General features: G+C 51.6%; 1 protein-coding gene across 2 annotated transcripts in view; it reads right to left on the bottom strand.

Annotated features, from left to right (window-relative positions):
• PDZD2 (PDZ domain containing 2) overlaps nucleotides 1–14,315 on the bottom strand; it is a 327,378-nt gene that overhangs the window by 7,612 nt on the left and 305,451 nt on the right. For both annotated transcript variants that reach the window (XM_040262279.1, XM_040262281.1), the window contains 5 exons: nucleotides 7,783–11,755; nucleotides 6,871–6,988; nucleotides 3,532–3,633; nucleotides 2,237–2,507; nucleotides 361–495 (listed from right to left, as the gene is read on the bottom strand). In XM_040262279.1, coding sequence (XP_040118213.1) covers nucleotides 361–495; nucleotides 2,237–2,507; nucleotides 3,532–3,633; nucleotides 6,871–6,988; nucleotides 7,783–11,755 — 4,599 coding nt within the window. The remainder of the gene's footprint in view (nucleotides 1–360; nucleotides 496–2,236; nucleotides 2,508–3,531; nucleotides 3,634–6,870; nucleotides 6,989–7,782; nucleotides 11,756–14,315) is intronic.

Here is a 14,315-nt window from a genome sequence, read left to right as displayed (position 1 = left end):
ATGGAGTCAGGGATACAGCCTTGAGGCTGGAGGCACAGGCACTGGAGCAGACAGCCTGGGTTCAAGCTGGGTTTGGCCACTTATATCGGTGTGACCTTAGGTGTCTGTGTAACTCCCTGGTGGCTCAGTTTCTTCTTTTGTAAAACAGGGATGATAACAGTACCCATGCTATATAACTGTCATGTGGATGAGCAACACATGTGAAATGCTTGCGACAGAGCTGATGCAGTAAACCCTGGATGTCAGCATTAAAAACATGGTAAAATTTTTAAAACAAATTTGATTTCCAGATGGAAAGCACTGACATGCACATAGAGAAAATAGGCACTGGGCCGAGGACTGGGGTTTCTGGGTGATTACCTTTGTACACTCTTTTAACGAGCAGGGGCCCATCTCCAGACATGGATGACTTCCCTCCGTCCAGACTCAGGCCCAGCCCGGCCGAGGTCTTCAGCACTTCAACACACAGAGCCTCGTGCACAGCCGTGCTTCTCCCTGCAGCGACAGCATGTGTTTGCAAAGCTGACGACAGTGATCTGAGGCCCTGCCTGCCCAGGGGCCCCCAGCGTGTTCCCCGAGCACTCTCAAGTCCTGTCCACCAACGTTAAGGTAGGTCTCCCCACACCTGGAGCTGTGTTCCTGCCGACCCCACCCCTCTGCTCGCCTAAGCACCTTCTGCAAGCACAGACAAGGCACTGCTGCCCAGGCAGAAATCCCTACAGTCAGTGCACATCTCAGGGTAGACTGAAGTCACGCTTCGGGAATCAGATTTGATTTCCTGCCAGCCTTGGCGGCTGAACATCACAGTCTGGTTCTGACAACCTGTGATACCCAAATGCCAGGCCTCATGTGAGACGTGGCGCTTCCGTCCTCCTTCTGTGAGGGGTACCCCTGCTTCTGGTTGTCTGTCTGTGTCACACACTAGCTGTCTTCATTGCCATCTCCTGGCTCCACTATGGGGAGAGCGTTTCCATGGTGATGCCTGCTCCATAGCAACAAGCCTGTGCCTACTTTGTGTGCTAGTTTGGAGAGGCCTGGCTGAGGTCTATATCGGGGGTCTGAATACAGATTGTAAATTTGCCTTTTATTTCCCTTCTATACTTCCCTTCTATACCAGTGAAGGATGTCTTGAGTTGAGTGGAAAGGGCACTTAATTGCTTGGGAGGCAGGGGAAGGACCACAAACAGATTAAACCGTCCACTTGGGGTTGAGACCAGTAGCATCACCACCTTTGAATATAACGGCCATTCCTGTGGTTTAAAGAAGGCCACTCCACATGGTCTGAAAGAAACTTCCTCACAGTGGGAGGGGCATCATTTTTCAATAGGTCATTTTACTTTCAGTTAAACAGGAAAACGAGCCCATACTGGAATCACCTGGGAACCTTGAAAAGATACTGGGCCCCCATCCCTCACCCCACCCTCCCCCTCAGAGTTTGACTTAATTGGCCTGGGGATTTCCTGGGCATCAGGATTTTTAAAAGCTTCCTTGGCACCTCTAACATCAAGTCCACGTGGGCTGCAGTCAGTGCTTGCCAAGGCATAACCACCTTATCATGGGTAAAGCATATCAGATCTGGTAGAGCCCTGGGCAGGAGGGTCTTGAAGAACAGGAATACAAAGAAATAAATTTATGCCCTGAACGTGCGTGTAGTTTGGTAACTCTGTTAAAGCTGGTTCAAGGCCAGATGCCCTGAAGCTGCTATAGGAATACTTAATGATTACAAATTTCAGGACAGCCTTCTGTATCTGAGTTCCTGAGTCTTACAAACTCTGAAAGCTGTTAGGACTGAGTGCCCAGTGGTTTCCTTTGACAGCTTGTTTCCAGGATTCCACTGAAAATACACCAAATAAGGAGTTCCCTGGTGGTCCAGTAGTTAAGTGAGTGCTTTCACTGCCAGAGCCAGGGTTCAATCCCTGGTCAGAGAACTAAGATTTCACAAGCCATGTGGCCAAAAAGAGAAAAAGTACACCAAACAGCTGAGACAGTGCAAGGGCAAAGGTTAAGCATGACAAGATCTGCTAAGTAAGGTATTTGCTTGTACTGGGAAGGGCTTCGGTTTTCTAGAAGAATAAGAGCAAGACAATGGAGCAGAGGGAAGACTACGAATGCGCCCGACACTGTGGAGGCATCTGGACAGGAAGAGTTTCTTACTTGTTCAGAGGAATCAGTGCCATTCTCGCCAAAACCATCACAAATAGCTCAGGCCACTGCAGTTGCTGAACTGGTTTCTTACCTGTTCCAGGCTCCAGGGGGCTGGTCTTTCTGGACACCAAGCCCTTCCCGTTGGCTGTGGGAGGCTCCTGCCGGCTGGAGGGCCTGGGCTGATCACTCCCTTTCTTGATGACCAGGAGGACCTCTTTGTGCAGCTGTGCCTGGTGCAGAGCCTTCAGCACGTCCCCGTGGGCTAAGCCAGCCAGTGAGGCACCGTTGAGGGACAGCAGGAAATCCCCTCGGCTCACAGTCCCTTCCTGAGAAGCCGCCCCCTGAGAAAACACCCTGTGCACCTGTGACGAGGGGAGGACAGAGCCAAATTCACTTATGATGTCCAGAAAAAGCAAAAGCGCCAAGCTGTAGTAAAATAAGTTTCTGATGGCAAGTTTTCCATGCGATACCAACACTCAGTTTACCAAAAACATTCCATGTGAGAAACAGGATTAGTAAGAGCAGCAGGAGCGCCCCAGCAGTTTCACTCTTGCTAGCGTCTAAAATCGGAGAAGGCGATGGCAGCCACCCCAGGACTCTTGCCTGGAGAATCCCATGGACAGAGGAGCCTGGTGGGCTGCAGTCCATGTCCATGGGGTCACTAAGAGTCGGGCACGACTGAGCGACTTCACTTTCACTTTTCCCTTATAATGCACTGGAGAAGGAAATGGCAGCCCACTCCAGTGTTCTTGCCTGGAGAATCCCAGGGACGGCGGAGCCTGGTGGGCTGCCGTCTATGGGGTCACACAGACTGAAGCAACTTAGCAGTAGCGTCTAAAATGGGCCTTGGCGCTCCATGTGCGTGCCCAATCACTTTCGTCGTGTCCAACTCTTTGCAACCCCATGGACTGGCTCCTCTGTCCATAGGATTCTCAAGGCAAGAATACTGGTGCTCCATGGGGCAATAAGCAAAAAGATGAACAGAACCGGGTCTCGCCCAAGGAAGCTGACCTCCCTAATGGTTTCAGAGGCTTCTTGAGTGATGTAAAATTTTAATCTTGAGAAAACAGATTTAAAAGCAAATGCAAGTTTTGGTCCATTAGTTCTAAGGTCCATCTTAAACCAATAAAAGGTTTAGGTGAATATGAGGATGTAGACAACTGTTTATATGCAGCAGCATCTTAGGTCACTCCCTATGTGTTAAAAGTGCCTGTGTTTGTCAACGAGAACATTACGTACCACTTTCCCCACTTTGTTTTGCAGGGGGGCGGGGGGGGGGCGGTGTCCCGTCACCATTCTTTGAACCGACTGCCATGAATTCTGTGCTGATTAAGTTCTCAGGCTGCTGCAGGACTGACCCGACAGCATCTCGACACTGTCACTTACCACAATTGATTTTGGCTGCACATCTGTCCCTCCTGCCACACTGAATCCCAGACCTGAGCCTTCTTTTTTATTCAAGACTATGAAGCAAATATCTTCTTTGTTCTGGTGAAAAGAAACAGAAACCAATATATTTCCTGTGCTGGAGTAAGGAAGTTTTGAACACATCCTCCCCACAGTACTGTGGAGCTTGTCGCTGCTAACCCTGGTGGTTAGGTGCTTCCGCACAGTATTGGGAGTGGAGGGCCTGTCTCAGATACCCTGCATTCCTCCTGGGTGGTGCTTATGCAGAGTTTCAAGGGTCCATCTTATAGCTCTAGGACCACTGGGAAGGTCATATGAACCAGGATGGGGGCAGGGACACGGGACACTTAAAGCCATTCTCAGCACCAGATGGTGTGTTCCCAAATCTGATCATAGCACATAATTCAATCATGAAAGGATTTCTTTACAGTTTTCTCAGTCTACAATTGAGCAAAGCCCATGTTGTCAGTAGCAGAAGTATAGGTGCCAAGACAGGATAAGAGCACATTGAAGGCATAAGTTTTACACCCCCTCAACCCCACCATGTTCAGCTCATTCGATTTTAGGAACAATGAATGAACTGGTAGTTAAAAAACACAAAGTATTTTGAAAAAATAGAAAGTACATATAAAACTGTCAACTCACTGGGACTAGAACATTCTTAGTAACTGAGTCCTCGGGTTAAATAGCAGAAGACATTCCTGTGTTTTAAGCATCAATTGAAAGGTACCTTGCAAAAAAGATTTTCAAATTATCTGGGCTAATTATTCTGAATTTTGACTTCCTTCGACTTCCTTTGCCCACATGCTAGATATGATTCAGCATCATTTTAAAGAGCTGGGTTGCTAGGGTTCCCTTGAAGTAATTGATTTATAATCCATCAATTCAAGGTGTTCTCAAGCTCAGCAACAGAAAAAGAATCTATCCAGGCTGGCTGCAACAGAGAAAGTGAAAATGTTGAAAGAGAAAACCACCTCTTTGTTTTGCTGGGCAAAGAAACCAATGTTTAAAAAAACAGGGTTTAGTATGAGTTCTAAAGAGTAATCCCAAGCATTTTTACACCACTCTAAAGAGGTTCATTCAAACCTAAGCTGACACTAGAATATCCAGCAGAACTTTGCGGGGGTGGGATGTTTACTTCATGGGCAAGTTTCAAGCATATATACACTCAGATGCTGGTCACTGGAGAGGAGTGATGATCAGGGTTTCTCAGAAAAACAGGAACATGTGGTCTGGGAGATGATCTCTGTGCTGCTTCTGGGAAATGGGATGGTGAACTAGAAATACTGTTCAGATATTTAAATACCTTATTGGAGCAAAGATTTAAGAATGAGACTCTCCTGCATTCTGGGATATATCACCAAAATTTTAATTTATTCAAAATTTTTTCTTGCTCTAGTTGTGTTTGTGGGTACAAGTGTTCTAGAGACCGACTGCTAGGCTAAGTGTTGCCTCTCCAAAAAGGTTAGCACAGCATCAGCGAAGCTAGATGGTCCTCAAGAGCTCTCCAAGATCTGCATGTGTTGAAGTGGCAAGACCAGAGCTGTTTCCTGACTCAGTCTCTCATAGCGCCCTCCAGAGGCCACAGAAAGTCAGCACACCACCTGCAGATCATACTCATTGGAAAAAAAGCAAGGTAGTAAACTTCTGAAGATGGCAGAGAAAGCACGTTTCTACTCAAAGCTCCTCTCCAAAATTAACTGAAGACAATAAGAAAAAAGGCAAAAGAAAGCTGTATTCTGATCAAAGTCGGAATAATCTTCAACAGCTGCTGGTGAATATGGAACCAGGGTGAGGAGGTGAGGGAGGCCGGGAGATGTCCCCAGGGTGGCGTTCAGCACACTGTCCACACCAGAGTCGCTGCTGTGTTTGTGGTCCCTGACAATGTGCCTCTCAAGTGTGTGAGCTTGGTTGAGGCTTTTTGGTTTTCCCCTTGTATCTAACACATGTCTGGGGCAAAAAGCCTGGCAAATTATGAACCCACTGAGCCAACTTGATGCAAAATCCAAGAGTAAGGCTTTCATCATTTGTAACAAGTCGACAAAAGAAGGGAGCAGATGGAACAGTCCCTCTTCCTGAAAGTAAAAAATGCCCTGTGTCTCAAGATGTTTCCTAACTGCACAGACCAAACCAGGGACAGAGAAGCCAAAGGGAGTAGAAGCTGAAAGGGACTGATCTCTATTCCTCCCCATCTCCTCTCCATTCTGGTTCATTCCATTCCATGTTAGATGCCAGCGTCACATCTGGGTACCCTTTTGGGTAATGTTAGAATTTCTGGAATGGTGCTCTCAGGTGGTATCAGTGACCAGGTATATTACCACTCAAGAAAAATTGTTCAGATTTGCTTTTCCTCTGGATAAAAAAATATTCATTTATTTGGGTTCAAATCTTAATGAATCCTTCTGAGAAATTAACATGCTTCAGAGAAGTATTCTAAATATGAACCCATGGTTTCTTTTGTTATTGTTTACTGTCACATCCAATTTATTGAAGGACTTGACTTGTAATGACTAATCCTCTTCTTTGAAGGTCTTGTAATTGGGGCCAGGGTGGGACTGTGTTAGTCACTAAGTTGGGTCCAACTCTTTGTGACGCTATGGACTGTAGCCCACCAGGCTTCTGTGTCCATGGAATTCTCTGGGCAAGAATACTGGAGTAGGTTGCCATTCCCTTCTCCAGAGGATCTTCCAGACCCAGGGATCAAACCCAGGTCTCCTGCACTGCAGGCAGATTCTTTACCATCTGAGCCACCAGGGAAGCAGGGTAGGGCTACACAGCTGTTAACTCTCGTTTCCCCAGCAGGTGGCTCCCTTGACAGGCAGTTATGTCCACTTAGGTGGACAGAGGTACTCATGGCCATTCCCCCACCGTTCCAACGTGCCTAGTCCTGTTGGAAGTGCTTGCTGCTGACAAACTCCAGGTGTGGGGGTAGGTGGGGAAGATAGTAACTAGTCGCTCCTGGGGGATTAAAACACCAATCTGGCACTGAAAAATTCAACACAAGTGAGCTTCTGAAACAAGCTGCAAGCTATCGAGACAGATCAGACTGAGCTGCTGAACTTGCCACACGGGACTTGGGAGAAGGGCTCTCCCGGGTCCTCTAAAGCCTGTGGCACACGCCTGAGCACCGAGGTGGCAGCAGTCCCATCTTCCTGTTTTCTGTAGTTTTTTTTTTTTTTTTTTACCCCCCGACACTAAACTTTTTATTTTGTACTGAGGTATCGTCGATTAGTAATGTTGTGGTTTCAGGTGAACAGCAAAGGGACTCAGTCCTGCGCACACAGGGATGCACCTCCCCATTTTCTCTCTTTCACTCACCTCTGATTGTGCTTTCGCTTCCTGAATGAGAGAGAGGACCGTAGACCTGGACCCCACTGACGACAGAATGGACTGCAGTCTTTGCTGATCCCCTGCTGAGACCAGGAGTTGTTGCAGACTAAAGAATACAAACATATTGGAAGAATGTTAAAGGAAAAAACCTCGCCACTGTACTGGGATGCATTAAGAATGATCTTTCTACCGCATTGCAGGTATTTTCTGATTTTCATGCTCTCTTTTGGTCAGAACTCCATTTGAAACTGAAGAAGCTCAAAAGCTCAACAGGAATTTTATTCACTGCCAACAGCAGTGGGAATTCCTATGGATTCTAGGATCCCTCCAAGATGTTAGGGGACCAGTGCTGAACTTGAACAGAAAATTTCAGACATATTAAATATTCTGTAGGCGCCAGTGAAATATTTTAAAACATACTAGAAGTTTCCTATTTGACTTCAGTCACTTTCAAATGTTCTAATCCTCCCCCGATGGTCCCGTTTCCTTATCCTACCATCTCTCTCTCTCTCGCTCGCTCGCTCGCTCGCTCGCTCGCTCTGTGTTTTTGCAAAGTGCCCTGTCCTACAAAAGCCTCTCTTTAGAGCAACATTTTGGGAAACACTTCCCTGCAGGCACTTTATTTTTCCAGTATTAAAAAAAAAAAATGGAGGCTGGAAAAGAAAAAGGATGTTAGTGGGATTTATTCAGTGTAATGTGAATAAAGTCTGTCATTGAGCTAATTGTGTGTTGTTTCAATGTTAACTTCTGACAAACGGACTGTGGTTATGTAAGATGTTAACTTGAGCAGCTAGGTGAGATGTAGATGGGAAGTTTGCACTATTTTTGCAACTTTTCCAAAAGTCTAGAACTAGTCCATTTAAAAAAAAATTACATACAAGGGGAAGAGTGGACACTTACTTAACTGACCAGCTTCTTCCGGAAGGCAGATCCTGGGTGGTCTCACCCACATTATGGGTTGAACTGGATGCTCTGGGGTCAGTGGCTTTGGGATAGGCCCTTTCTGCCCCATCTTTGGGGCATGAAAGAGCAGTGGACCCAGTGAGGCCCCCAGCAGGGGAGCCAAGTGACCTCCGGGGGACGATTTCCAGCTCGGTTTTGAAGAGCACAGCGGGTGGCCCCGCCGAGAAGTCCTCGCTGCAGAGCTTGTCCAAGTCGGGCATGCTCAGGGCTCTCAGCTCCTGGAGCTTCGAGCGGGACAGAGGTGAGGCCTGCGTGTGACGCACCGAGGACTTGTTCCTCTTGGCGGGAGAGGCGGGGGTTGCGGTTGGGGCAGGGATGCCGGAAGGACCAGGTGGTCTCTTGGGGTCTGAGTCAGCACCCTTGTTACGGGCATCTGCTGGGGTCTGCCGGGAGATGGTCAGCGCCATGCTGGACGGGGACTTGGTCATCGGGGGGACGACAGTGGTGGCTTCACCTTGGCTTTCACTGCAGGAACTCAGGCTGCGTCTCAGTGACCTCGCCGTTGGGTCACTGGAGTGGCCAAGGGTCCCAGAAACCACGCTGCCGGACGACCGTCTCCCAATGGGAGGCTTGGAGCTCACTGACAAGAAGGAGGCGGCCCCGGCCTTGGCTGCGGGCCGGTCAGAGTGGGCCAGGTTCTCGAAAGACTTGATCCTCTGCTTCACAGAGAAAAAGGAGGTGGATTCATGGGGCCAGTTCTGTGGGGAGTAGTGATGTCTCCTGGTGACTGTGACTCTGTCTGTGAGCTGGCAGCTGGTTTCCTGGGCAGACAGGACATCCGCTTCATCTGTCGTTGGAAGGTTCCCCGAAGTCTCCAGCAGGGGCTTTACGCTGTATACACCCTGCCCATTAGCCAGGCTGAGAATGGCGCCTCTGGAAGCCTTGGCCTCGAGGAGGCCCCCGCTGGTGCCAGGCATCTGGCCGTCCCGAGGGGCGCGCCCTGGGCTCTGTGGGGCATGGCCCTCCCGGCCGAAATGACTGGAGAACTGGGCCGGCATGGAGTAGGTCCTGGTCGCTGGCCTTGGCGTGAAGTAGGGATGATCGTCCAGCACTGGGCCCACTGGTGGGCCGTTCCTGGGCACCCCCAGGGCGTCGGCCATCTGGCCGGGATCGGCCTTTCTAGCCAGCAGCTGTGGGGAGGAAGGGGAGGAGAGTCTTGCCAGGCTGACAGATCGCTGCTGCGCTTCCAGCTCCACCTGGGAGACCCGGGTTGGGAGTGAGGACGGGTGGTTTGGGGAGGACTCCCCTGGCTGGTGACAGAGCCCAACCTCACTCTCCTCCTGACGGCTGCTCTGGGACAGGAGCCCCCCCCGTGTGTCCCTTTCAGCCGGCATGTCGCCACATGTGCTCTTTGGCATCCTTTCAGAAGGGATCTCAATGATTTTCAGCTGCTTGGTTCTTTCGGGAGGCCCACCGGCAATTATTTTGCTTCTTTTGTCACCAGTCACCCCGGGCAGGGCTGCTTCTGCTGCGGAGTCCATTTGGCTGAACGGGGACCGCTCACCCTGCCCGGGAGTGGAGACCTCACGCTTGCTGGCTGTCGTGGATGTGCTACTCCTCGGTGCCGCGGGACTTGCTGGCCCCGGGGATGCCAGGGGAGCCCTGCTCTCTGGACCACACTTGGGAAGGCTGGGGGCAGCCGGGCAGCCTCGGTTGGGTTCCGCATGTACCGCCGGGTGGAGCCTACTGCACCCACCTTGCTCAGGAAAGGTCTTGGGGGTGGTCACGGGTGAAACAAACATCCTGATGCTCGAGTCGGATGCCGAGGGCTTAAGGGAGCCCGGGGTCCCAGGGGGCACCTTGCCCTCCACACACTGGGGAGGCTGGGGGGCGGGGGTGGCTGCGGCAGTCGTGTCCTCGTGGTCGGCTGTGTGGCACCGGTGCAACGCCACCTTGGAAAGTGTTTTGTGGGAGGCCTGGGGCGAGATGAGGGCTTTCCTGTGCTCTATGCTGCCTAACTTCCCCGCGTGAGCAGCCGGGGCCTCGGAGCTGACTTTGCCTTTGCTTCTGATGCTCAGTCTCTTCAGCTTAGGACCAGCTTTGGGTTTCTGACAGTTACTCAAAAGGGTTTCCACAGAATTCTTCCCAGGCAAGTCTTTATTCTCAAGGTCCAGCCGAGGAGGGGGGCTATCTGGCACAGGCACCCCCTTCTTGTGGCTGGAGCTCGGCACCTGGGCCTTGGGGTCGGGACTTCCGGCCAGCAGCGTGGACTGTTCCGTTTCAGTTTTGCTCTGTGGATGTGTCCCATGGTTGTTCTTATTTATCTCTTTAAACCAGGCCATGAGGGGCCGCCGGGAGATGGCTTTTGGCTTTGGCAGCAAGTCCTCTGGGCCTTGACCTCTGGAGACGTGCAGGTTTCCCAGAGCTGAGTCTCCGTTCTTGGGGACACACGCCCTGAAGGAGGCTTGTTTTTCAGCAGTGTGAACATCTGTTTCTTGTTTCTCAGCTGGGGTCTTGTCATCCAAACGGTCATACTCCAAACCATTTACCACGTTAGGAGAACCAAGGGTGCCTGGGGAGCTGGGGACAGGCCTGGTACCCGGAGGAGGCTGGGTGGCTTCCCCAGAGTCCTCTTCACTCAGGGACCTGTGGTCTTGGGAGACCCTTGCATCCTCAGGTGGTTCCGCCTCCTGAGAGCTCACGTCTGACAGAGGAGGAGGTGGCTGCGGAGGGGTGGAGGTGCCTGGCACGAAGCGGGCTGTGTGGCCCGCTTCTGCCCCCACCTGGCTCAGGGCTCCGTCCTTTGGCGGCAGGGCTGTGGCGAGGGCAGGGCAGGCAGCCACCCAGGCAGGAGCAAGGGCAGTGGCTAAAGGTCGATCGGGGGAGCCATCCGTGGAACAGATTTCCACTTGCTCCTCCTCGGACTCCGTCGTGTCTCCCTTGTGAGAAGGCTCAGGAGGACGAGGACGAGGAGGGGACCAGCTGTCCCGGGCGGGAGCTCGCGGGGCTTCAGTGAGCGATTCGGGGTCCGAGGACGAGTCCTCCACATCCCCGTACATGGACGAGAGGGACACGGATGGCTCGGTGCTGTCGCCCAGGCCCGACAGTGAGGTGCTGTCTTCGTGGAGACTGCTGAGATTCCTAGAGTAGTTGCTCAGAAAGCTTTTGTTCACAGTAAAATGTCTGTCGGGATTGATGGAATCCAAAACCGAAGGTTGGCCGGCCCACTGAGGGGGAGGGGCTGGACCAGCCGCCCCGGGCCTCCTTGGGGCAGGGCTCGGACTCCCTGAGGCTGGCTGTGGCCCCTGGGCAGCCTGCTCTCTGCTCAGCTGGTCCCCTTTCCCGAGGGAGGGAAGTCTTGCTCCGGAGGCATCTGGTTCCACCAGGAGCCTGTCGATGTCCATCACTGGGCAGCGCCCGTTCCCTCCGAGGCAGCCGGGCCCCGAGGGACCCCCACATGCCTCCTGGGCCTTGTCACTTGTCACTGGCAATGGCAGGGCCGGGCCAGCCTGCAGGGGACTGGCAGACCCCGAGTCTGTTCCCTGGGGCAGAGCCGACCCCTGGCAGTTTCCAGAGACAAGGACCGCTGAGGTTTGCAGAGCCTTGGCATGGTGACCCGGAACCCCCTCTTGGCTCTCCTCCCCAGACGTGAGGTCTTGTGGCAGCCCAGCACCAGTCAGAGGTGCCCCCTCAGCCGTGGGTCCTGCTCCCCTGGGGGTCGTTGCCTTCCGGGCAGCGCAGGGCGAGCTGGCGTTGGGAGCTGCTCTCATCTCATGGAGGTCAGGACGAGCTGTTGCCATTGTTCCTGGGGATGTGCTGTCCTCAGACTTGGGGATCCTGGAAGACTCTGGCCCTCCAGGGTCCTCAGGTCGCCTCGCTGGCCCTGTGTCCACTGAGGTCTGGCTGGGGTCAGGGTGAGCCGCCCCCTTCTGCCCTGGGGATGGGAGAGGGTCTGGGGAGCCATCTGGTCCTGGGTGGAGAAAAAAAAAAAAAAGTTGGAGTGGTGGGGGAGACACAGGGTGAAAGGTAAGAAAACAGAAAACTTCAATGAAAACAAGAGAAAAACTGTAAACAGTCTCAATTTTTTGGTCTGTTTTAGAAAGACATCCCACAGCTTAAATGTAGGCCTGTTTTTGTCTCTAAAATTACAGAGTGCTCACATCGAATAAATACCACCGTGCTTTAGAGGCTCTAAAATAACTCAGCTTGGACGGCAGGAGGACCTCTGCCTCTGCCCTTTCTGATTATAAGGACAAGGGGACACCAGAAATCGTGCATTTGGCTTTCTGTACACCATCTGCCCTCTGATGGCAAAAGCCACAGGAGTCAGCGGGCTGTTCTATTTGATTCTTTAGCTTGGGTTGATTCTGCAGTCAACTCAGTCCCCTGCAGATTACATGGGGGTTTAGCCTCGTGCCTTGGATTAGGAGTCACAGAGCAAAGTGAAAGAGTCCCAGCAGGGAACTTGAGGGACTGACTGCTCAGCGCAGGAGAGGAGGCTGATTCAGGCAGACACATGGAATGCTCCAGACATATGGAAGCCTGCCCTGTCCTCCAGCGTGTCCTGACCAGGGTCAGGGGTGTGGGAGACTGAGGAGGTCAGATTATCCCAGGAATCGGAGACAGAGGGCTGCTGGACTTGAGTGGGATTCTGGGGGCACATCTGGAACAGAAGCCAAGGAAGAGGAGAAAGGCAAGAAAGGAAAGGGAATCAAAGCAGAGAAGCCAGAGAGAGCGTGAACTCTCTGAGGCACAGGGACAGATGCCGCCTGCCTGGAAGTGAAGTCCCTCCGCGTGCTGGGTCTGGAGAGCCACTCTGTCCTGGAGGCGGCTCCTCAAAAAGCCTGCACGTGTGTGGGTTAGTCTGTCCACTTCTGGCACATGGCATCTTACCGTAGGTGGGGGAACAGGCAGAAAAAAGAACATTGGATTTGCATTTCCTTATGAACGCTGGGTCTGAGTGAGGGTAGAGCAAAAACCTCAGTCACAATGAAAGTTTTTGCCTTGAGAGATGTTATAGTCACTCTGCATCGCCCACGCAAGTCACCTTAACTGCATACGCCTTTCCCCCTGAAGTTCCTAGATCAGTAATTAAGAACTAGTAGCACTTGGCACCAGAGAAGGCAATGGCACCCCACTCCAGTACTCCTGCCTGGAGAATCCCATGGACGGAGGAGACTGGTGGGCTGCAGTCCCTGGGGTCGCTAAGAGTCGGACACGACTGAGCGACTTCGACTTTTCACTTTCATGCACTGGAGAAGGAAATGGCAACCCACTCCAGTGTTCTTGCCTGGAGAATCCCAGGGACAGAGGAGCCTGGTGGGCTGCCGTCTCTGGGATTGCACCGAGTCGGACACGACTGAAGTGACTTAGCAGCAGCACTTGGCGCTGTGTTGAGAGTCTCTTGTGCACTTCATCTCCTTCCTAACACTGTGACCGTCTGCACTGGAATGGTGGGGAAGTGAGGCATAGAGTGCTAAGCAGCATATGCAGGGTCAGAGAATTCATGGCCAGGGGTCCCCCCCAGGATGTGGACTCCACAGCTCACGCAGTTACCTAAACCCTGACCACATGGCCTCTGCAGAGACCACTCGACAACAAGACCGGTTCATCAGGATACCCACGGAGACCCGACACAACCTCCCCAGGTCCCTGTGGAAGGCCAGGGGCACCACAGATTCACATCCACAGCCTCCTTTCCTCTGCTCGATTTTCTTTTTTTAAACTTTTTATTTTGAATTGGAGTACAGCCAATTAATAATGTTGTAATGGTTTCAGGTGGACAGCAAAGGGACTCAGCCATACACATATATGGATCCATTCTCCCCCAAACTCCCCTCCCATCCAGGCTGCCACATGACATTGAGCAGAGTTCCCTGTGCTATACAGTAGGACTGTGTTGCTTATCCATTTTAAATATAGCAGTCAGTGTGTACTTGTCCATCCCATACTCCCTAACTATCTCTTCTCCCTGTCCTTCCCTCCAGCAACCGTAGTCTGCTGAATCTTTTGAACTTCCTTCAGTATGACTTTCCCGTTTCTGCTGGTGCCAACTAGGAGGCTTCCCTGGTGGCTCAGATGATAAAGAATCTGTCTGCAGTACAGGAGACCCAACTTTGATTCCTAGGTCAGGAAGATCCCCTAGAGAAGGGAATGGCAACCCACTCCAGTATTTTCGCTTGGGAAATCCCATGGAGAGGAGCGTGGCGGGCTACGGTCCATGGGTTCGCAGAGCTGGACACGACTGAGTGACTAAGCACGCACAGATGCTGGTGCCAGCTACAGGGAAAAGCAACAATGACACAAAAGGAAGGGATGTGTGCCTGTTTTTCAGATTGATTCATTCGCTGAGCAAACCCTAAAATTTTGTTAGCAATTTGGCTTTTGTGCAAAGTGTGTAACGCAAAAAGGTTTTACTGATGGAGATTAAATTACATGGAAGCAGTCCATGATGTCACCTTTCAAAATATTTCTTCACTTGGAAAGCCCCCAAACGCCCAACAGTGGAGAGCATACTAGCTCAATTATGG

This window comes from Oryx dammah, unplaced genomic scaffold (assembly GCF_014754425.2).
Source record: "Oryx dammah isolate SB20612 unplaced genomic scaffold, SCBI_Odam_1.1 HiC_scaffold_20, whole genome shotgun sequence".
Lineage (NCBI taxonomy): Eukaryota > Metazoa > Chordata > Mammalia > Artiodactyla > Bovidae > Oryx > Oryx dammah.
Note: the sequence above shows the minus strand (reverse complement) of the source record. Positions and strands in the feature narration are given on the sequence as shown.